At 37.6% G+C, this 25,235-nt stretch overlaps 1 protein-coding gene across 1 annotated transcript; it reads left to right on the top strand.

The window, feature by feature from the left end:
* Positions 1 to 18: 18 nt before the first annotated feature.
* On the top strand, positions 19 to 25,033 carry orc1 (origin recognition complex, subunit 1). The gene is made up of 19 exons (XM_059570948.1): positions 19 to 178; positions 623 to 741; positions 950 to 1,077; positions 6,725 to 6,897; positions 7,058 to 7,436; positions 8,057 to 8,282; positions 8,492 to 8,593; positions 8,865 to 8,927; positions 9,630 to 9,731; positions 9,896 to 10,130; positions 10,255 to 10,370; positions 21,680 to 21,781; positions 21,896 to 22,067; positions 22,176 to 22,283; positions 23,340 to 23,489; positions 23,596 to 23,715; positions 23,879 to 24,048; positions 24,174 to 24,261; positions 24,379 to 25,033. Exons 2-19 carry the CDS (start codon positions 644 to 646, stop codon positions 24,571 to 24,573), a joined length of 2,727 nt encoding a protein of 908 aa, XP_059426931.1. The 5' UTR covers positions 19 to 178; positions 623 to 643; the 3' UTR covers positions 24,574 to 25,033.
* Positions 25,034 to 25,235: the final 202 nt, after the last annotated feature.

Genomic DNA, 25,235 nt, shown 5'->3' with positions numbered 1-25,235 from the left:
CATCTGCGCGGGAAAGAGTCGTGTAAGTTGTGCTCTTTAACTACTGTGCTGTAAGATGTGTTCAACTTCATATATATATATTAATTTAGATTTCTGAGCGTTTAAGTGAGACGGAATACTGTTGTTTATTTATTTGTTTATTAAGGAGAATTGAGACGGTTGCATAAACTATCGGCTGGTGAGTAAGAAAGAAAAGGTGTTGGGGATTTAAAGTTGTATAACGTTACGCAGTGAATTTTTAAATTTGATACCTTATATATAGAAGACGCGGTTATTTTATTAATGTATTTTTACCTCTCCAGTAATAAAAGTTATTTTCTTAATGCCAGGTATTTAGGGGTTTAATATATCACTTAGTTATTGCATTTAATATACTAATACAACTTCCAAATTCTATAATTTAATATTTGTTTACTAATATATATGTTAGTGTGTGTGTGTTATACTTATGTGTGTGTGTGTGTGTGTATATATATATATATATATATATATATATATATACACACATATATATATATACATATATATATATATATATATATATATATATACACATATCTCTCCTGATTGCCATTTTTACTGGTTTCATTATTAAGTATATAATCGATGCTGTTCTTTACAGACCTCATATCAAACCTGTACCATGAGCCGCTACATCACAAGACTGAGAATGAGAAGATCCTACAAATGGAATGGCAAACCAATTGGTGAAGACAGGAAGCTCAAAAGGCAATACTATGAGTAAGTCTGCGTACCACATTCAGATCAAATCACAAGACAGTGATTTGAACAAATATAACTTGTAATTTGATTCTGAGGCTTTGTGAGTGAGAGCAGTCTCTATAAAATGTTTTTTTTAATCCTTATCCAGTAGTCATATAAATTCAAATGGTTAAAAGATGTTTTAATCCTGATTTAACAGCAATGATATTTTGATTGATCCTCACAGATCCATGTCCATTTCTCTGGAGGGAAAGACAGAAGATGCAACCGTGTCTTTAGGCCAGTGCATTTTGATTGAGGGTGATGACGATGACAATCCCTTTGTGGCACAACTTTGCAAACTATACAGTGATGGTAGGAATATGCCCTCTTTTTATATGCAAAATGTGTATATTTTAAATGTGTAGTACTTTTACTCATTTATAAATCACTCAATTTATCACTTGTTTATAAATCACACAATGGACTAGGTAGGGCTGTGCAAAAAATCAAATGCGATTTTCATGCACATCTCGTCAGTAAAGGCACTCCTGTGATAAGAAGTACATCTCCAGCACATGCATTCAGATCAGGGTTGCCATGTTTTCAAAACAAATCCTGCCCAGTTGCTTCTCAAAACTAGTTCAAAACTAGCCCAATCGCGTTTCCAGGAGGTTCCCCGATAAAAATTGCGTCCCGGGGTTAAAATACATGTTTTTTGGCAGGGTTGCCGCGGTAAAATTAGCATTTTAGGGGCTAAACATTACATTATTGGTATTGGGGTCGCTTCAACCCGCGGACATGAAAAACAACCGCGGACTTGGCAACACTGGTTCAGGTGGAGCGGCATTTACTACACAGAGCCATAGTCCACCGACAAGCTACACAATATTGCTTTCAAAATCGAAAAAGAATCGCTTGTGATTTTGAAATCGATTTTGTGTGGATTTTCAGTGAACTACGGCTCTGTGTAGTAAAGGCCAACCAGTGTTGCCAAGTCTGTGGTCGGGTTTCTCTTGGTAAAATTAGCATTTTAGGGGCCCCTAAAATGCTAATTTTACCAAGAGAAACCCGCCGAAATATATGCATTTTATCGCCCAGAACGAAACGTGATTGGTATTGGGGTCGCTTCGACCCCCGGACATGAAAAACAACCACAGACTTGGCAACACTGGTTGGCCTTTACTACACAGAGCCGTAGTTCACTGAAAATCCACACAAAATCGATTTCAAAATCACAAGCGATTCTTTTTCGATTTTGAAAGCAATATTGTGTAGCTTGTCGGTGGACTATGGCTCTGTGTAGTAAATGCCGCTCCACCTGAACCAGTGTTGCCAAGTCCGCGGTTTAGCCCCTAAAATGCTAATTTTACCAAGAGAAACCCGCCGAAATATATGCATTTTATCGCCCAGAACGAAACGTGATTGGGCTAGTTTTGAGGATTGGGCAGATTTTGTTTTGAAAACCTGGCAATCCTGATCTGAACGCACGTGCTGGAGATATACTACTAATCACAGGAGTGCCTTTACTGACGAGATGTGCATGAAAATCGCATTGAATTTTTTGCACAGCCCTAGGACTAGGACCTAAATACAGTCGTGGCCAAAAGTTTTGAGAGTTACATAAATATTAGTTTTCAAAAAGTTTGCTGCTAAACTGCTTTTAGATATTTGTTTCAATTGTTTCTGTGATGTACTGAAATATAATTACAAGCACTTCATACGTTTCAAAGGCTTTTATCGACAACTACATGACATTTATGCAAAGAGTCAGTATGTGCAGTGTTGGCCCTTCTTTTTCAGGACCTCTGCAATTCGACTGGGCATGCTCTCAATCAACTTCTGGGCCAAATCCTGACTGATAGCAACCCATTCTTTCATAATCACTTCTTGGAGTTTGTCAGAATTAGTGGGTTTTTGTTTGTCCGCCCACCTCTTGAGGATTGACCACAAGTTCTCAATGGGATTAAGATCTGGGGAGTTTCCAGGCCATGGACCCAAAATTTCAACATTCTGGTCCCCGAGCCACTTAGTTATCACTTTTGCCTTATGGCACGGTGCTCCATCGTGCTGGAAAATGCATTGTTCTTCACCAAACTGTTGTTGGATTGTTGGAAGAAGTTGCTGTTGGAGGGTGTTTTGGTACCATTCTTTATTCATGGCTGTGTTTTTGGGCAGAATTGTGAGTGAGCCAATTCCCTTGGATGAGAAGCAACCCCACACATGATTGGTGTCAGGATGCTTTACTGTTGGCATGACACAGGACTGATGGTATCGCTCACCTTTTCTTCTCCGGATAAGCCTTTTTCCAGATTCCCCAAACAATTGGAAAGGGGCTTCATCGGAGAATATGACTTTGCCCCAGTCCTCAGCAGTCCATTCACTATACTTTCTGCAGAAGATCAATCTGTCCCTGATGTTTTTTTTTGGAGAGAAGTGGCTTCTTTGCTGCCCTTCTTAACACCAGGCCATCTTCCAAAAGTCTTCGCCTCACTGTGAGTGCAGATACGCTCACACCTGCCTGCTGCCATTCCTGAGCAAGCTCTGCACTGGTGGCACTCTGATCTCGCAGCTGAATCCTCTTTAGGAGACGATCCTGGCGCTTGCTGGACTTTCTTTGACGCCCTGAAGCCTTCTTTACAAGAATTGAACCTCTTTCCTTGAAGTTCTTGATGATCCTATAAATTGTTGATTTAGGTGCAATCTTAGTAGCCACAATATCCTTGCCTGTGAAGCCATTTTTATGCAACGCAATGATGGCTGCACGCGTTTCTTTGCAGGTCACCATGGTTAACAATGGAAGAACAATGATTTCAAGCATCACCCTCCTTTTAACATGTCAAGTCTGCCATTCTAACCCAATCAGCCTGACATAATGATCTCCAGCCTTGTGCTCGTCAACATTCTCACCTGAGTTAACAAGACGATTACTGAAATGATCTCAGCAGGTCCTTTAATGACAGAAATGAAATGAAGTGGAAAGGTTTTTTGGGGATTAAGTTAATTTTCATGGCAAAGAAGGACTATGCAATTCATCTGATCACTCTACATAACATTCTGGAGTATATGCAAATTGCTATTATAAAAACTTAAGCAGCAACTTTTCCAATTTCCAATATTTATTTAATTCTCAAAACTTTTGGCCACGACTGTACATTGCAGATATGCCCATTGAATATAAACCCAAACAGACCACTCAGATCATAAGGATCGAGTCAGCTAGAAAAACCAAGGGTTCACAAAAAACAAGGGGAGTCCACTTATGCCGTCCGCAGTTGGAATCGGCTTCCAAAAGAGATCAAATGTGCTAAAACACTAGCCACTAGTGTTGCACGGTGCACCGATACTTCAAAAGTATTGCGATTCTCGGAAATTAAAAACGTCACGATTCCTAAATTTATTAGTATCGATATCGATTTCATTCATGAACGAGATGTGTCAGTTCATTCAACTCATTCACGAATGAGAAGATCTCTCGATCTCGTTCAGTGAAGGGTGGATTCGTTCACTACATTAAACAAATCACATGCTCCGTCACATCTTGAGTAACTCTTTGAGAGGATGAAACAGTTCACAGAGCTGTTCACTAGCTGGGCATGTGCTGCTAATAGTGCCGAGCTCGCGCTGTGGAGGGAGGAACTTTAGTGAACGAGAAATATAAGTCAGTGGGTTACCTGAACGAGAACGATTCATTCACCTAAAAGATTCGTTCACTGATGAACGATCACTAGTGCAATTTCATATAGCCTATATTAAATATTTGGAATATATATTTTCATATTTAGGTTCTTTGATAAGGTTACAATACGAAGGTCTAAGTAGCAACGTATCTTTCGTGTTGTCCCCGATGCGCGGGGTAAAGAAATTTTACTTTATTTGCGGGCTGGGGCGGGCCAAATCATTTCATAAAAGCGGGAACCGCAGTGATACTGATGACGCTCACTAAAGATGACGCTCAATAAAGATGACGCTCAATAAAGCTCACTGGCTGAGTTTTCTCCTCTGAAAGAAAAGGTTGCACAACTGACAGAAGTTACAATATCTGAGATATTGCTGCTAAATTTTTTTTTTTTTTTTTTAACTTGAATGCCATTGCTTAAATTTATATTATTTATTTTTTAACATTTAATCTTCTGAGTTCAGAAACATTGTTAAATATAATCGCTGTTCATATTTTTATTCAAAGTTCAGAATCAAGATACATTTTTTACTCTTATGTTTTTTATGATAACTGAGATAATGCTGCTAAATTTATTCTTTCTTTACCTTGAATGTCATTGCTCTAATTTATTTTTTATATTTTGATATTTCATATTTTGTTCAAATGTTTAAAATATATGCTGTTCATATGTTCATTTATGAGTGTGTTATATGATTAGAATGCTGTCCCGGTTTTAAAATAAAGCATAGCAATGATATTTGAGAGTGAATTTTCCCCTTTCAGGAAAAGTATCGAAAAAGAATCGAAATCGCAATTCTTGACTAGGTATCGGTATCGAAACGATAATTTTGATATCGTGACAACACTACTAGCTACATTAAAATCCAGACTCAAAACTCATCTGTTTAGCTGTGCATTTATTGAATGAGCACTGTGCTACGTCTGAACTGATTGCACTGTATTTTATGTATAATCATTTACATTTTTTATTTTATTTTCATTTTAAATACATTTTTTAAACCATTTTAAAAGTTTTTAAATTATTTGTTTTATAGTTGTGATTATTTTTTAATGATTATTTTACTTCTTTTTATTCAAGATTTTATTTGTCACGTACAAGTTATATGACTTACAACAAGCAGTGAAATGTAGGTCTGGCATACTCTTTTTAGACTGCAAAAAAAAAAACAGAGAAAATTAAATACAAATAATGAAATATATAAGAAAAATAATAATTAAAAAACAAATATTAAATACAAATAATGAATATACACAATATATTAAACTACTACACAGATGCTGTGTAGCGATGCTACAAGAACTACTATACAGATGATGTGCAGAGATGTAAACAATGTGCAGATGAGTTGCATAGTTGTCATTAACAAAGTGCAGTGTGCAGAGAGTTATTGGGTAACCCTACACTACCAGTGTAAAGTGTATTGTGTTTAATGTCCATTGTTTAGTAGTCTGATAGCATGAGGAAAGAAACTCCTCCTGAGCCTCTCCGTTTTTGCCATCAGACTGCAGAAGCGTCTACCTGACTGTAGCAGATGCAACAGTGGATTTTCCAGGGTGGGTGGGTCTTTAAGAATCTTTACAGCCCTAGATTTACATCTCCTGGTGTGGATGTCTTGCAGATGGGGAGAGATGTTCTGGAGATGCGCTCAGCAGAGCGCACTACTCTTTGCAGGGCTTTAAGATCTTGGGCTGAGCTGTATCCATACCACGATGAGATGCACTGAGTCAATATACTTTCTATAGCCCAGATATAGAAGGTTTTCAGGATTCTAGGGGAAACCTTGAATTTTCTCAGGAGTGCCAGATGGTACAGTTGTTGTCTTTTTTTTTTTAACTTGAGCTTGAATGTGGTTAGTCCAAGTCAGATCCTCGGAAATGTGTACACCAAGGTATTTGAAGCTGCTCACTCTCGTTAATGATGAGTGGGGTTTACTCCGCTGCTGCCTCCTTCTCGAGTCCACAACCAGCTCCTTGGTTTTGATGACATTTAGAAAGAGACAGTTTGTTTGGCACCATGATGTCAGACTTTCTACCTCATCAAGGTAGGCAGCCTCGTTGTTGGAGATGAGGCACATCACCACTGTATCAGCCGCAAACTTGATGACAGAAGTGGAGGTGTGAGTGGACACACAGTAATACGTGTAGAGCGAGTAAAGCAGCGGGTTTAAAACACATCCTTGTGGGGCTCCAATACTCATGTTGATGATATTGGAGGTGGTAAAGCACTTTGAATTGCCACGGTGTATGAAATGTGCTATATAAATAAACTTGCCTTGCCTTTTTGCATGTATTCTGAGTCATAAAGTAATCCACATTGGTTTATGTAACATTTGTACCCAGATTCAGGAAAGAAAAAGACCGCAGTAGTGCAGTGGTTTGTGCGGATGTGTGAAGTACCTCAGAATAAACGCAAGCTCTTGGGCAGAGATCCCCATCCACAAGAGATATTTTTCTACCAGGACCGCTCTTGTGATAATGAGGTGGATGGAGAGACCATTCTTGGAGCGGTACAGGTAAGCTAGCATGGCATAGTTGTCGTATTATATATTTTATTATATATTTTTTTTAAAAGGTATTTATATAATTGTATAATTTTTCAAATAAGATTCATAATAACAAGTTATCATTATTATTTCCATTATATCCAATAATAATTTATAACTTTGATTCTAGATTGAGTATGTCCCAGCTGAGGATTCCTTCCCAGAGGGCAAGAGCAAAGACATACTATTTGTCAAACTATTGTGGGATACCAAATCCTTCAGAGTGTTGGATCCTGAGCTGATGCAGCCCCCTCAGAGCCCTAAATCTCCCCCACCACCTTCACGGGACCCTCAGACTCGTGCTCTTCCAACCCCAGAGCCCTCTGTAATGAAACGGGCCATGTCAGGCACCCTCACCCGCAGCAGCATGAGCACTGGCAAATTGAACTCCGGTGAAGCAGAGTCTCTTCACTCTGCCTCCAAACTCTCTGCAGCTAAAGCTCTTAGTGCAAAGAGGAGAAGCCGAGCTTCCTCTGGGCCGCATGTTCGCAAGAAGCTGGACTTGTGCAGTGAGTGGCATCCATCCACATAGATTTTTGCTTTTAAAGGAATAGTTCACTCAAAGATTACAATTTGTGGATAATTTACTACATCCAAGATGAGTTCGTTTCTTTATCAGGACAGATCTGGGGAAATTTAATGGCATCTCCTGCCCACCTGTGGATCCTCTGCAGTGAATGGGTGCCGCCAGAATAAAAGTTCAAACACCTGATGAAAACATCCCAATAATCCACAAGTAATTCACACAACTCCAGTGTACTGTGAATCGAAAAGCAAAGTGTTTGTTATAAATTACCACAATTAAAGCAATTTGACTTTAAACCAATGCTTCTAATCAAAATAACAATCCATAATCTATAATAGCTCTTCCATCAGTAAAAGTTATGGATAAAGAACTCGTAATCTATCCAGAAGCTACAGTTTGACGTAATGATGGATTTGTTTATTACAAACATGCTTTTTGCTTCAAAAGACATTAATTGATAGACTACAGTCATGTGGATTACTTGGTGAGCAAGGGTTATTTTATGTAAAATAAAGAGAAACTTCTTTTTGGGGGAACTATTCCTTTTAATGGTTTCAAAAGCACCAAACTGAACTGACCTGTGCTTCTCTTACATTATGGTAGGTCCAACTAAAAACATGTCCCGAGATGATGTTCTGGGGGAGATTCTTGATGAACACACAGAGAAGACGCTGACATCTAAATTAAACCTGTCTCCAACAGGTCGCATCTCCATTTCTATTAGACTAACTCCACTAAATCTTAATGAGGAGGTGCGTGTCTCTCCTCTGTCCTCACACAGCCCTGAAAAGCCCAAACTGACTGCACATGACACAGACGATGCAACCAGGTATGTCTACTTGCAATAGAAGTTATGTATTGGTTCTTTATGTTCTTATAAATGAATTAGTACTTCTACTTAGTACTGTGCTGATCGTTTTAGTTAGAAATAAGCAACACTGTTTTGTTCTTCACACTTTAAAGACTGTTTTAATATCCTATATCTATAAAACCAAAAAAAAGTAGAGTCTAGTTCTAAAAGTCCTGCTGCCCTTGTAGTGCCTTTCTTGGGGTTGATGATCCAGAGCCATTAGTTAGCACAAGCAGAACTCCCAGGAAGAGAGAGGCAACCCCTAGGAGAGAAGGTCTAAGAGGACTGAAGTGAGTCATGTTCCTTTATTGCTCCACAGAGTGGATGCAGACAATTTTTTTTTTCTGAATGTGCTTTGGCTATCTTCATTAAACACAAAGGTGTCATGTGGCTTTATTTATTTTTTCACACTTAATGCATTGTTTGAGCACACAACTACTTTCATGCAGACCAGTGCACTGGTGGCCCCTGCTTCACTTTCTTTATGCATTGATATGTTTAATTTGAGTATAAAACGACTCGTAGAGTAACCTAAATGTGTGGATTTTTTTTCCGAACAAGGGCAAGAACTCCATCCAGGAGAAAAGATTCAACTGCACTCAGAGAACCAGCACTGGCTGCTCTGTAAGTGATGTAATTGCCTATTGTGATATTGCAAACAAAGACAATCTTGTGAAATGAACTTGAGCAGTAGCACTTTTGTGTACAGGTTTTAGAAATCGAAAAAATTTAAATCGGTTGACCAGTGGAGGGCAGCACATAACTGTTAAGATTGTGTTGTCATACAGAAATGTAACGGCACATCATCATCCATGACCAGGTTTTGAGGCAAGCAGACAAATTTCTCAACAGCCACATTTAATATTTCTTTCTGAATGTGCATTATTATTTTTTTATTTGAATTATATATTTTACATTGTAAGGTGCCTTTAAACTTAATTGGTTGGGGGCATGGAATTGTAACTTGCAATGATATTGCAATCCATTACATGTCACACATGCTTGGAGAAAAACTGAGACCTTTAGCTGCATCACTAATAAAAACTATATGTTTTATTAATTAAATTCAGCAGGCATGCACATGTTCTTGGGAAAACATGACTTTTGCCTTGTAACCTGTAGTAGTGAATTAGAGGCATGTGCTGTGCAGACCTGCTTTGGCATTTATGGCACCAAACCTTATTACCAGTTATCCAGACCAAGTTGAAATTATTGCATTTACCTCTTATATGATCTCGCAGTGGTGTGAGCGTAATGGATTGTTGTTAAATGCAAAGTGTTATTTTCTTTTCTCTTTTCTTCATATTCCTGTTAACAAACTGATAGAGCTGAAGAGGAGCATGAAGATTCACCCATCCAGACTGCTGCTACTCCTCGTTCGAAAAGGAAATCTGCCCAACTTGTGTCCTCCCGCATCAGAAAGCAGCTGTAGGTCCCACTAAGTCTGTAAATCTATGAATTAAAACACACACATATACATACATACTTGGGGCTGTTCACACAGGATGCTTGCATTGTCTAACTGGGTGTTGTTTTTAATTTGATGATTCTACTTTTAATTAAATTATCAGTGTTATTATTTGTTTTTACAGAAATGTATTGGGCAACAAGGTTGACTTGCTGTCAGATGGTGAGGATGGTGATGATGATGACTGCTTCATACCTACTAAAACTGATCTGCAGAGTAGCAGCGATGAGGAAGAAGAGGCAAAAATTGACAGCGAAGATGAGCTTATAGTGAAGAAGCGTCGAGGATCCCGAATACCCCGATCTATAGAGAAAACCCGTGTCTCTGCTAGAACCCCACGTAAAACGCCCATCAAGAAGGTTCAAAGACGTAGATTTTTGTTATGATTAGTCTTCCTGATAGCGGTCAATGTGGCTTCACAAAACCAAATCTGTATTTCAGATGAAGATGTGGCAATTAATTTATCTTTTAATTTAACTCTAGACTGCTCCAGCCACCCCAAGGACCCCAAGGACACCACGTCATGCCACTCCCAGCATACCCAGCAGGAGTGCACCGGCCAGGAAGCCAGGGAATGTTCTGGAAGAAGCACGAGCAAGGTAAGCAACTCCTCAGTCTGTAACCAGCAAAACTATACATTGACATTGTGTTTAAATGTATGGAGTAGGGCTGTTAATTTAACATGTTAACTTAATTAGTTATAAAAATAAAAAAAATTAAGCGATTTAAAATATTTAACATGGTTAATTCACTGGCCCGCCCCCAGACCTGTACACCATCTTACATTTCATACAGTTGACTGTTGAGAAAAGTGATGCAGGGCTACAACTCCGTAACTGTAGTTATGCCCTAAAATTCAAGATATTATTGGTGCAAAAATGTCCCTGTGTGTGTTTTCCCCTCATATGTATATTACATGATAAGCGATATGTATGACACAAGTGCTGATTTTGTCCTGAATCACAAATTAAAATGTGATTTTATACAGCACTTCAGTCAATAAGTTGATATTGTGTTATATTTTAAAATCAATATTACGTGTTGTTACTATATTTTGCAAAGAATATATTACCTTTAAAGTCATTAGCAGGATTTTTTTGCGTCCTTGAGCAATACAGCGGTGTTAAGTTATGGGATCAGAATCCCGCCAAATGTATTGCAGCCACAGATTGAAAAATAATAAGCAAAGATCAAATATTTAAAAACACGTGTAAAATAATAACGCTCAAAACCGAAAAACAAATGCAGTTTTTTTAAAATAACAAACAGCGCAGTCATGGACGAAAAATAATAAGCGTAAATCAAAAATGTAAACACATTTAAAATTATATTGCACAAAACTGAAACATGAATGAAAAAATTTCCAAATCGCAAGCAAAATCAGGTTTCCTGCTCATATGTTATTTTTTGTGTACTTGTGGTTTTTTCCCCTTTGCTCTTGTTTCCACGTTCTGCGCTTGCGTTTCTAAATTTTGCAATTAGAGTTAATCAGAGCAGGCTTCAGCGTCACCATTGGCCCACAAGTTCTAGATTGACAGCTGCTCCTCTAGCCAATCAGTCCAAGGGGGAGTTGATGTCACTCCAATGAGTCTCGTGGCTGCTGTGGCAGGTGTGTAAAGTAGAGGGTGACGGTGACACGGGAGTGGATTTTCAAATCGCTCCCGTCCCAATCCCACAAAAGAGATCCCGTCCCATCCCAATCCCACGAAAAAAACTGGGGGAAAATCCCGTCCCGTTTCCCGGAATGACTCATGTTCTCTCCCACTCCCGTGTTGTATTTTTTTTTTTTTTTGGCCAGAATCTGTCTGTTACAGTGAAAAAATACAGCACAGATCACAGCATGCCCACTTTAGTTAGAAATTTTTTTAAAATGTTATTTTTTTTGTTATTTTATTGAACTGAAAGCCATCTTAAACAGTGTACATTGTGCATTGCACACACGTAATGTAAATCATCCATGCTAACACACACACATTTTCTATTTTATTTTTTTTTCATTTGAGCGTAGACATTGCACTCTGAGAGTGGCACTCTCTATAGATTTATTTTTCATGCACGGAGTTTCTCGCTCAAGTTCACATGACCAAGATGACAGAAACCGCATATAGTTTTCTTTGCACAACGTTTCATTGTTATTCTGAGTGCACACAAATAAACGTATTCGGATTTATAGATTTATTACTTTTATCTGTATGACCAAAAATGGAGTATTTTAAGAGCAAGTGAGAGCACTGTGCCTCCATCTGTCCTGCTGTGAGCGCTGCTGTTCAGTGTCCACACACACTTCAATAGCGCTTATTTCTGTAGGTTAACATTAGATTGAGCGGCCATGTAAAGTTATTATTACATAAATCTTTCAGATGAAAAGCTGTATTTGAGGCCTATGAATGATAGGTGGGCTTTTGGATGCCCACCTACATCGCCTGCACGATGTAGGCTACTATTACCACATAGACCAGGCGTTAACGATCTGTCCTTTACCAGCAACACCAAAGCAAACAGGAGGAGAGCATAAAGAGACAGGGCAAGTACAATTGAGTTCAAAATTAAAATATAAGCCTACAGTTTATACTTTGTTTAAAATGTAGGCTATATTTGTGTATAAAGTTGGGGATCAAAGTGTTATTACGATTCCAGGTCCCGCCGACATTTTTTCCTGTCCCGTCTAGGGCTGCAACTAACGATTATTTTGATAATCGATTAATCTGTCGATTATTTTTACGATTAATCGATTAATCGGTTTATGTACTTATATTTTAGTTTTTCCCATTTTTTCCCCAAGTAAATTATTAATAAATGGTCTTTATCCTTCAGCATAGATTTTTAAGAGATTTTAACCATATTGCACTGTCATATCCTAATCAAAAATATACCTGGAGTTGTTTTATTGTGTTAGTAATCCTTTGTCGAACTCTTCTGCAATCAGAACACTGACCCATACTCTAGCAAATTTCACAAGGAGATTTAAAATAATGTTTTCACCATGGCAGTCCTTAGAGCTCCTAAAGTAGTTTAACATCCCGAACGAAGCTTATTAAGGAATCTTTCAGAACATATTTTCACGAAGAATAAGGATAAAACAGAATAAAATTGCAGTGCATTGTATTTTATTATTTACTGGGAAACAGCTTTATAGCTTTTGCTGTGAAATTGTAAACAATCCTTCGAATAAAGTGCCAGTGACATGAAACCTGAATGGAACTCACAATTTAAAGTAAAATCCATCAGAAGGTTGTCCAGAAAAAAAAATTGGACAGTCACACACAAAAAACCTGCTGTGTGAAAAAGAGCAGTGAATACTTAGAAAAAAAGTGCATTTCAAATATCTTTAAACATTTACCTCTCTCATTCAGTCATAATTAGGCTGCACGACTGAATTTTGAACTGGTAAACGACAAACTGATCACAGAACATGTTTGTAAAGCTTTAAATGTTAACTGTTAAAAAGCAATGTTATCAGCTTTTACGACTAAACATTTGCAAACAACATTGTACTGGAGAATCTGCACAAATAAAAGTCTTAGGGGCCGTTCACATATCGTGCCTAAAAACGCGTGGCGCTTTCTCCTTTCCAAAGCGCTCGGGCAGAAGCGCCCCTGAGGCGTCTGCCTTTGATAAGCAACCATGACGTGCTCTCTCCTTGAAGACGCGGAAATTTCAGCAAAGGATAAATGGATTTGCAGCTCAAAAAATCACTTGCAGTAGCTCTGCTACTAAATTTATTTCAAAATGGAAATCCATATACAACTATGATCAGCTGTTCCTTTCATCTTGACTGAGCTTTTAACGTTGTTACGGGAAAGGATGAAGCTGATTGGTTAGTTCTTGTCACATGACCCGCGATGCGCTTGCAGCATTCTGAAAAGTTGAGATGTTTTTAACTCGATGCGGTGCGGTGTTGGAAATAACGAACTTGAGCGCGCAAAAGACGCGATATGTGAACGTCCCCTTAAACAGTTCAGTAGTGCAGAGTTTACTGGTTACTCTTCTTTTTTGAAGGCTCAAAGTAAAGTACTCCCAGTCTCCCACATCCCGCTAAATGCTGCAGAGACGCTGTTCGGGAAGCACGTGACATAAAACGAGGCCAGCTATTGGCTATTCGCTACTTCTCCGTCTGTACTGGCTGAGTAAAACCTCCGATGGCTCATTACTGCCACACTTTGGTCACCGCAGATTTGAAATATGCACGAAATGAGCCGCTTACGGCAAATAAAAGTTAGCAACGAATCGATGACTAAATTAGTTGACAACTATTTTAATAATCGATTTTTATCGATTTTTATCGATTAAATCGATTCGTTGTTTCAGCTCTAGTCCCGTCCCAATCCCGTGATTAATAGTGATTTTGTTTACAATCAAGTTGTCAGCCTCTAGTGTGAAGATGGATAAGCAGCGTCAGCAGGCAAATCCCAGATGATCTCAGGTAATTAGTCTTAAATATTGTTAGTGGGTGACAGAAACATTGCCTTTGTGTGATATTAAATGCGCATCTTGTCAGTAAAGCCGGTTGTGTAATCAGCGGTTAATCTCCATCACCTGCGCGCTTTCACATGGAGCAGCATTAGGTACGTTAGACTTGAAGCAGCGCTGCACAGAATGATCACTGCGGTACTAAATGCGGTACTTTAATGTTATACAGTGATCATTCTGTGCAGCGCTGCTTCAAGTCGATCGCGCCTAATGCTGCTCCTTGTGAAAGCGTGCAGGTGATGGAGATTTACCGCTGATTACAGAACTGGCTTTACTGACAAGATAAATTAAATATCGCATGTGATTTATCGTGCAGCCCTACTGCCTAAAATATAAAGTATTGCTCACTAAACCAAACTAACAAGACACGTGTTAACAGGCTAGATATCGGCCTACTCGGATTAGATAGAGCTTGCAGAAAATACCATAACACACAAAGGGAATGTTTCGGTCACCCACTAACAAAATATTTATGGCTAATTAATTACTTGAGATCGTGACCCGGGATTTGCCTGCTGACGCTGGTTATCCATTCAAATTTAAGTGTTTACAATTTTTATTCACGCTTATTATTTTTCGATCCATGACTGCGCTGTTTTGTTATTTTTTAAAAATTGCATTTGTTTTTCGGTTTTGTGCGTTATTATTTTACACGTGTTTTTAAATATTTTATTTATGCTTATTATTTTTCGATCTGTGACTGCAATACATTTGGCGGGATTCTAATCCCATATAAAGTTTCTGAATGAACTTGAAATTGTGTGAATCAAAGATTCAAAGAAGTGAGCCTTTTGATGATTTCCTGAATGAATCATCCGTTTGAACGAATCGACTGAAGACATTTACTGCCACCTGCTGGCAGATTTAGTTACTTATTTAGAGTATAATTTAATTAATTAATATAATAATAATAATAATAATAATAATAATGATAAAAACATTAAAGGGATGGTTCACCCCCAAAAAATATTAACTGTTATCATTTACTCACCCTGTTGTTTCAAATCTTTCTTTACATAAACATAAAAGAAGGTATTTAGAAGACTGTTGGTAACAAAGCTGTTTTGGTTACCAGTGACTTTCATTGTATGAACAAGAAATACTGAGATGTTTCTCTGTTTATCATCTTTTACGTTCCATTGTTTATGCGGTTGTAGCCTAAAATGTGTAATTTCTACTTGATACTTGTAATTTCTTTCTCATTTAACACAAAAATATTTTCAAATTTATTTAGCTATTAATTAGATAAATTAAAAACATCATGTAACTAATCAGATGAAAATTTTTAATCCACTGATAGCCCTAGTTTATTTTTTAGAAAAGGTTTATATTTTGTTTATCAAAATTTTATCAAAATTGACAAAGACTTTATTGCAGATAAATGCTGTTGTTTTTTTTTTCAAACTTTCTTTGCATAAAAGAATCCTGAAAAAAGGGTTGCCACAAAAATATTTAGCAGCATTACTGTTTTCAACATTGATGCTGATAAGAAATACAAAGTTTCTTAATCACCAAATCAGAATATTAAAGTAATTTCTAAAAGATCATGTGACACTGAAGACTTGGCTGCTGACAAAGTTTTGTCATCAGAGGAATAAATGGAATTGTAAAATATATTTACATAGTTATTTTAAACCGTAACATTTCACAATATTAAAGTTTACTGTGTATATATATTAGTGGTGGGCCGTTATCAGCGTTAACGTGAGACTCTTATCGGGCGATAAAAAAAATATCGCCGTTAATCTATTCTCAAAGTTGGGTTGGGAGCTGGGTCTATACTACGCGAGCTATGATGACTTTCACCTTGATATTTTATATAACCGACTGGCTGAGGCCAGCCTAAAAAGATGCTCAGGACAGTTGACGGGCCACAGCTGCGCATCGTCACGAAAGCTTATCTTTTTCACGTGTCATTAAGCCTTACCGCTTGTCGATTTAAACATTAAAGCATTCAAAAACAAGACACGGAAAAGCTGAACAGAGCTGGTTACTCGCGCGCTGTGTTCAGTGCGCACGAGAGAGAGAGCCGCGTATCACGGACAGCGACACTGAACCGAGCTCTCTTCTGCGAAGTTCTCCTCGAAGTCCCTCCTGCACCTGAACGAACAAATACAAATCGCAGTTTGAACAAACAAAAAGATGTGAAAGAGCCTAATTCAGTACTCGCGGTGTTCTGGTGTTCAGGACTCACGCAGAGAAAGGCGTCTCAAAACACTTGAACATCGAATGCATATTTTTGCTCTTGTGCCGACAAATACATACAAAATATGTCCAAATATCCACCTTGGAAATTATGCTCGAAAAAAATGGGATGTGTATTATATTGGATGCGTTCATTGTCTCTTAAAGTGACCGCGCCTAATTTAGCTACTGGCTGCTGTAATGTTAATCCAAGAAAATGAAAATGAAAGTCACTCACTGCTCTTGACTGAATTACTTTGAAAAAACATCTTTTGACTGTTAAAACTACAGACACCAGATATAATTTTTGATATATATATAGCAAAACTGTAATAATGTGAGATGTTGAAGGTGTCTGAATAAATGTAGGTTTGATTGTATATTTCATTTTTACATTGAAGACTATCCAATGCTATTTTACATTTAATTATTTGGTTTCTGTACCTTGACACCTACAAACTTGAAGAAAACTTGTGTAAAACATTGTGTAAATAGCACAAATAAATAAACATAAACGAACATACAAATTAAACAATTTCTGACCCGCTGACCCCAGCTACAGCCCTGCTCACGCTTGTTTCACACATACTCCGTCTGCAGTGCGTATGCAGTCCGTGCGCGCTACGTATGTGGTGCAGCACGGACTCGATGTGCTTTCACACAGGACGCGTTTGCAGTCCGCTACTCGGTACGTAAACAATCGCGGCACTGCTGCAGACGCAACGCTCTTGGAATCCGTTAACATGGGTGCATAAAAAAATATGCAGCACATACGCACTGCAGACAGAGTATGTGTGAAACAGGCGGAAGGTTGTTTGCACCTTTTGCAATGTGGAATTAGTTTACAGCTTTTTCAAGCACTTTGTGATGCATTTTGGAAACAGGAGATGAGCCCCTTTTCTAATGCACCACCTAGCTTGATAAACCCCTTCTCAAAGACTTACTGTTTGTCAATTTTATTTGGGTAACACACATATTCTGAATGCCTTCGGCAGAATTCGAATGAGCCATTTTAATCTAGATTAATCTAGATTAATTTCAAGATCAAAGTGATATTAATCTAGATTAAAAAAATTAATCTATGCCCACCACATACATATATATATATATATATATATATATATATATATATATATATATATATATATATATATATATATATATATATATATATATACATACAGGTCCTTCTCAAAAAAAAATAGCATATTGTGATAAAGTTCATTATTTTCCATAATGTAAAGATAAAAATTAAACTTTCATATATTTTAGATTCATTGCACACCAACTGAAATATTTCAGGTCTTTTATTGTTTTAATACTGATGATTTTGGCATACAGCTCATGAAAACCCAAAATTCCTATCTCAAAAAATTAGCATATTTCATCCGACCAATAAAAGAAAAGTGTTTTTAATACAAAAAAAGTCAACCTTCAAATAATTATGTTCAGTTATGCACTCAATACTTGGTCGGGAATCCTTTTGCAGAAATGACTGCTTCAATGCGGCGTGGCATGGAGGCAATCAGCCTGTGGCACTGCTGAGGTGTTATGGAGGCCCAGGATGCTTCGATAGCGGCCTTAAGCTCATCCAGAGTGTTGGGTCTTGCGTCTCTCAACTTTCTCTTCACATATAGATTCTCTATGGGGTTCATGTCAGGAGAGTTGGCAGGCCAATTGAGCACAGTAATACCATGGTCGGTAAACCATTTACCAGTGGTTTTGGCACTGTGAGCAGGTGCCAGGTCATGCTGAAAAACGAAATCTTCATCTCCATAAAGTTTTTCAGCAGATGGAAGCATGAAGTGCTCCAAAATCTCCTGATAACTAGCTGCATTGACCCTGCCCTTGATAAAACACAGTGGACCAACACCAGCAGCTGACATGGCACCCCAAACCATCACTGACTGTGGGTACTTGACACTGGACTTCATTTTGGCATTTCCTTCTCCCCAGTCTTCCTCCAGACTCTGGCACCTTGATTTCTGAATGACATGCAAAATTAGCTTTCATCTGAAAAAAGTACTTTGGACCACTGAGCAACAGTCCAGTGCTGCTTCTCTGTAGCCCAAAGTGGCTTGACCTGGGGAATGCGGCACCTGTAGCCCATTTCCTGCACACGCCTGTGCACGGTGGCTCTGGATGTTTCTACTCCAGACTCAGTCCACTGCTTCCGCAGGTCCCCCAAGGTCTGGAATCGTTCCTTCTCCACAATCTTCCTCAGGGTCCGGTCACCTCTTCTCGTTGTGCAGCGTTTTTTGCCACACTTTTTCCTTCCCACAGACTTCCCACTGAGGTGCCTTGATATAGCACTCTGGGAACAGCCTATTCGTTCTGAAATTTCTTTCCGTGTCTTACCCTCTCGCTTGAGGGTGTCAATGAGGGCCTTCTGGACAGCAGTCAGGTCGGCAGTCTTACCCATGATTGCGGTTTTGAGTAATAAACCAGGCTGGGAGTTTTTAAAAGCCTCAGGAATCTTTTGCAGGTGTTTAGAGTTAATTAGTTGATTCAGATGATTAGGTTAATAGCTCGTTTAGAGAACCTTTTCATGATATGCTAATTTTTTGAGATAGGAATTTTGGGTTTTCATGAGCTGTATGCCAAAATCATCAGTATTAAAACAATAAAAGACCTGAAATATTTCAGTTGGTATGCAATGAATCTAAAATATATGAAAGTTTAATTTTTATCATTACATTACATTACATATCATATATATATATATATTAGTGCTGTCAATCGATTAAAAACTTTAACTAGATTAATCACACATTTTTTCTGTAATTAATCGCAATAAAAAAAGAAATGTTTTATACGTTTTTAATATATTTTTTAATGTAGTAATTTCACAGTTAATCAAATTAATGTAGAAACAACATAAAGACAGTATATTTTAAATACTTGTTTAAATGGCATCTTTTTATGAATGAAGGCCAGTATTACTGATATTACATTGATTATGATACAGCTACTGATTTTTTTTATTTTTTTTACATTTATTATTAGGCTTCAAAAATATAACAGTTTTTAATTTAAGTAAACTTAAAACTATGCTAACATAATAAATGTCATGTTTACTCCTGCCCTTCCTGTCTTAACAGTTAGGAAATATACAGAAATTTAATAAAGTTATCAAAGTTATATGCAGTCTGCACTGCATAAACTATAAATTAAATAGTTAATCCTTATTAAAGCTACAAAAGTTATTTAGTCAAGAGCAGCGAGTTATTTTCTCTGTTCCCTTTGTTCTTTAACTTTACTGACAGGAAGCTTTATTGGCTGCTGTCCCTTTAAGAGCAGACAGACACGCGGATCTCACCATTTATATACTGTCTATGGATCTCGCCTCATTCTCTCACAACTCTTTTTGTTCATTTTAGACTTTATATAAATCATTTAAGATTGCTCTTATGAGGATAATCGAGAAAACTGGCACTTTGGGATGTTTATTGTTAGTTCAAGCGCTTAAGAGAACTGGATTCTGGTGCCCTGTCTATGCATTGTGTGTGTGTGTGTGTGTGTGTGTGTGTGTGTGTGTGTGTGTGTGTGTGTGTGTGTGTGTGTGTGCGTGTCACATAAGGGCATTCACAGACAGCGCATTCTCTTTTGTCTTGCCACGCTTGAAATGTTTAAAAGCATTTAAATTAATAAGAGCGTGATCATATAATGTAAAGCTAGCCAACGGATGGCAGAAAATACGGATGCTGCGTTAATTGCGTTAAATATTTTGACACGTTAAACCAGACAAAAATTAATCGCATGCGTTAACGCGTTAACGTTGACAGCACTAATATATATGTATATATATATGTATGTATATGTGTATATATATGTATGTGTATGTATATGTATGTATGTATGTATGTATGTGTGTGTGTATATATTTGGCTTGTTGCGATAGTCGGTGTTACCGGTGATACACGGTGTTTAACCCACCTACCGGTCATAGCACTTGACCACCGACACCGTCCCCATCGTGTTGAAGTTTTAGCCTATAGCAATAAAGCACTTAATTCAGTTAGTGTCTACGTGCCTTCGTAATTTAGCGTAGCGGAACGAGCGCCGCAGTAAAGCAGCAGTTGTCCGATTTCATTTATCACTTGAGGAGAGTGAGGCGAGCTAACTGGCAAAGGATGGCGGAAGATCTGATTTCAAAGCGAACTGTTGCAATTTAAAATGAAGGTTTTTCGTTTAGCGTTTCTCATTTAGCCTATTTGTAATTTTTTTTGTACGGTGTATGCAGTTAATAGGCCTACCTCTTTTTTTTAATAGCTTAACGTGAGTTTAATTTTTATATTAGTTTTTTTTGCACTTAAGTGTCCAGTGATTATTCGGCTAGGCTACCTTATTTAACGAAGTTTTTGATGTTCGTTCGTTTCATAATCGATGGTTGTGCGGTGTTTTTTTTTTGTTTTTGTTTTTTTTTTTGCTGAAAAAGGCAGGCACTTTATTTAACGAATATTTATAATTATTTAACGAGTCTTGTTTGATACTTGCACGATGTGTGCAGTGGTTCGTTTTGTTAATAAATGCACTTTAAAGGTGTTTCATAAGTGCTTTTGTTTAGTTTTTGCATGGTGTGTTGTTATTCATTTTGCAATAAAGATGTGTGTAATACAAGCAAGTGTCTTATTGTTTTGTGTATTTTTATTAAAAATAAAATAAATTAACCCATGATTAATTCAAACAAATGCTACTGAATTGCCGCTAATTAAAGTGAAAGTAAATTGAGACGTGTGCACGTCTGCACGACCGCATTTTCGGCCACCCGAAATCCCCGACACGCAACCCCGGTGACACCGGGATTACCGGGTTTTTTTTACACGTTGATTAACCGGTGGAAAAAATCCGTCACCGCAACATCCCTAGTATATATATATATATGTGTGTGTGTGTGTATATATATATGTGTGTGTGTGTATATATATGTGTGTGTGTGTGTGTATATATGTGTGTGTGTGTGTATATATGTGTGTGTGTGTGTATATATGTGTGTGTGTGTGTATATATGTGTGTGTGTGTATATGTATGTGTGTGTGTATATATATATATACATATGTGTATATATATGTGTGTCTATGTGTATATATATGTGTATGTGTATATATATGTATATGTGTATGTGTATATATATGTATATGTGTATGTGTATATAAGTGTGTATATATATATGTATGTGTATATATGTGTGTGTGTGTATATATATATATATATATATCTTTTTTTTTTATAAAATGTTTTATTCCTGCAACAGGTTACATGTCTCCTCTGTTCCTGAATCTTTGCCGTGTCGAGAACAAGAGTTCCAGGACATCTACAACTTTGTGGAGAGTAAAGTCATTGATGGCACTGGAGGGTAAGATTCAGATTTAATATCCATCTTCTTTTTTTATTTGTTTTTTCATAAACATCATACTTTTTTTTTTTTTTTTTTTTTGAAAAGTACATAAAATATTTTTTTCTTCTGCAGGTGTATGTATATCTCAGGTGTTCCTGGTACTGGTAAAACTGCAACAGTACATGAGGTGATCCGGTCCCTTCAGCAGTCCGCTGAACACGATGAGATCCCTCACTTCCACTTCATCGAGATCAATGGCATGAAAATGACAGACCCGCACCAGGCTTATGTACAAATACTGCAGGTCTGTATGCTGCCTCCTCCCCTATAGTTTTGACAAAATTTCCTCCTCCTTTTTATAGTCTTATGATAGTATTTTCTATAAACTTGTGCTCTGATTCTACTCTGGCAGAAACTGTCTGATCAAAAAGCAACACCTGATCATGCAGCTGCACTACTGGAGAAACGCTTCGGCGCTCCTGCACCCAAGAAAGAGACAACTGTGCTACTAGTAGACGAGGTGAGACATTTGTTACTAGTGACAATAAAAATATCACCTGTGTAGCATGTTTCTAGCTAATCGTTCATTGTGATTAGCTGATCCAAATCATTCTAGATTAGTCCGGTTTTAAACCTTTTTTAGTAGTCGTTCATTTGGAGCATTAGTCAACTAATCGCATGTTTCTTAAAAAAACATTTAAATCATAATAATGAGCCTTTAATTGCCTACATAACTTGAAAAGCACACCTTTTTCTAGGTTAACATTAGATTGTAGCAGCCTTGTAAAGTTGCTGCTACTAACATATTTCAAATGATAAGACATATGGTAGATGAATGATAGGCGAACATTTGGATGTACTATATAGATCAGGATTGTGTTAACTTTACCAATGTGGATTTTTTTCCCTTTTTTTCTAAATAATAGCTGACATTTTCAGTATGCCTTGTGTAATTATAAAGCTGCTTGTTTTCAAACTTTATTTTTATTAACAGTTTAAATTCCATAAGTTTCAAGAACTGTATGATTTTCAATAAAACATTAGTTATTGGACCGTAAAGTATGTGACGTGCTCAGGTATTGTGTCCCATACTTGGAATTTGTGCTCTGCATTTAACCCATCCAAGTGCGCACACACAGCAGTGAGTAGTTAACAAACACGAACACACACACACACACACACACACACACACACACCGTGAACACACATCCGGAGCAGTGGGCAGCCAATGCTGCAGCGCCCGGGGAGCAGTTGCTCAAGGGTCTCACCTCAGTTGTGGTATTGAGGATGGAGAGAGAAATTATTGAGGGAAAAAAAGAAATAGGATTTGAGTTGGTATCTTTGTGATTTTTAATGTAATTATTTTTAAATTGTTCTGCAGGTTCCAAAAACCAGCTTGACCTTAAACTCATATGTAATCTTTTTGTCATTCAGATGTTGGTTTTTACTGTGACATCTGTTCTAGTTTCTTTTATTCTGCTCAGTTCCTGTCAATCATTGGGTTATTTATACTTTAAATATTATATGTCCAATCCTCTCCAATCTGAAGGAATATCTCTTTTTATTTATTTTTCAGCTTGACCTATTGTGGACCCGTAAACAAAATGTGATGTATAACTTGTTTGATTGGCCAACAAGACGCAACGCTCGTCTGGTGGTTCTTACCATTGCAAACACTATGGATTTGCCTGAGAGGATCATGATTAACCGTGTTGCCAGTCGACTGGTAAAACCATTTTACAACATTTAGATGCCATTCAGTTATGATTGAAAGGACTTTAGCTGCTGTAAATAATGGAAATAAAACATAAATGTAATTTATTCACTTTCAGGGACTGACAAGAATGTCCTTCCAGCCATATACCTTTAAACAGCTTCAACAGATCATCACATCAAGACTGAACAGACTGAAGGCTTTTGAAGAAGATGCTCTCCAGCTAGTCTCAAGAAAGGTATGAATCCACGTTATATTGGGCATTGTGGGTTACATCTTGAGCACTCTAGTGGACTCTGTATTGATCTTAGGCTATGAGGTTGTTTGCTAACAGATGTTATCAGTTTAAATGTATGAACATGTGGTCATCTCATGATCATGATGGGATTGTGGTCTTCTAGGTGGCAGCACTTTCAGGTGATGCACGACGTTGCCTTGATATCTGCAGACGGGCCACAGAGATTTGTGAGCACTCTGGAAGTCAGAAGAATGGTTGTGGATTGGTAGGGATGAGCCATGTGATGGAGGCTTTGGAGGAGATGTTCTCCTCTTCCTACATCGCAGCTATCAGGTGAAAAGAAAAGTGAAAGAATTATGAACCTCGGTTGTATGCTCATTTTTCCTTAAGGTAATAAAAAACAGAAATGTGATAATTCGGCTCCAATCAGACTTCCATTCTCTTTAATGTTATTGTAGGTGTGCTTCTGTTCAGGAGCAGCTTTTCCTGAGGGCTGTTATTGCAGAGTTTCGTCGACTGGGTCTAGAAGAGGCCACTTTCCAACAGGTAGTTAACTTGTTTATTACAGCCCTCATTTGAATCGTGATCTTTATTATACTAAATAATATTTCAGGAATTGTATAACCTAAAAGAATGAATGTATGTTTATTTTCTTGTCCACAGGTGTTTGTTCAGCACCAGGCTCTGTGTCGTGTTGAGGGTTTGCAGCCGGTGAGTGTGTCTGAAGGACTGGCTGTCTGTCAGAGACTGGGTTCCTGTCGCCTGCTTCTCCTTGAGGGAAGCCGCCTGGACCTGTTTCTCCGTATCCGACTCAATGTTAGTCAGGACGATGTGCTTTATGCATTGAAGGCTGACTAAAACTCAGACTTACCTAACTGGCAACCTGTGTGGATCCGCACTGGGTCTGTCCACTTTTTGGACAGTCAGTGAACAGATTTTGCCTGGAGCTTCACAGTTAAATCCTTATGAACTGAATGTGAGATATTGTCCCAAGTCTGTTTTGAATAAATTATACAATTTTAATGTTTGGTATTATATATGTAGTTCTATAAATTTGAATTGTACATTTTGTGTATTCTAGCACATACCTTTTTGCTTTAGGTCATGTTAGAATATTTTCACAAAGGCTTTATTCTAAAGCAGTTTTTATGTATTTTATTGTGGGAAATAAAGACCCAGTCATTTGGTGTTTATCATGTAATGACTGTCAAGGTAAAATTTACAATATTTCATAATAAGCACCAGAACGTTGGACATTTTTCAGATTTTATTTGTGTGATGTCTTCATACAATAAAGCTATTGACTGTTCAGACCTGATCATGAGACATATTGCTTCTTGTGTAATAATCAGTACAAGATTTTACAGACAATGTATTAGAAATACAACAAGCATAATAGTTGCTCAGGAATAATTACAACAAAGCCTAAATAACATGCATAACAGTTTAAGGAATATACAGGGTTAAATCACACTTAAACACTATACAAAATACCAGTCACATCCAAATGTCTTGCTGAT

This window comes from Carassius carassius, chromosome 17, assembly GCF_963082965.1.
Source record: "Carassius carassius chromosome 17, fCarCar2.1, whole genome shotgun sequence".
In the NCBI taxonomy this organism is placed as follows: Eukaryota; Metazoa; Chordata; class Actinopteri; order Cypriniformes; family Cyprinidae; genus Carassius; species Carassius carassius.
This window is presented reverse-complemented; position numbering and strand designations above follow the sequence as displayed.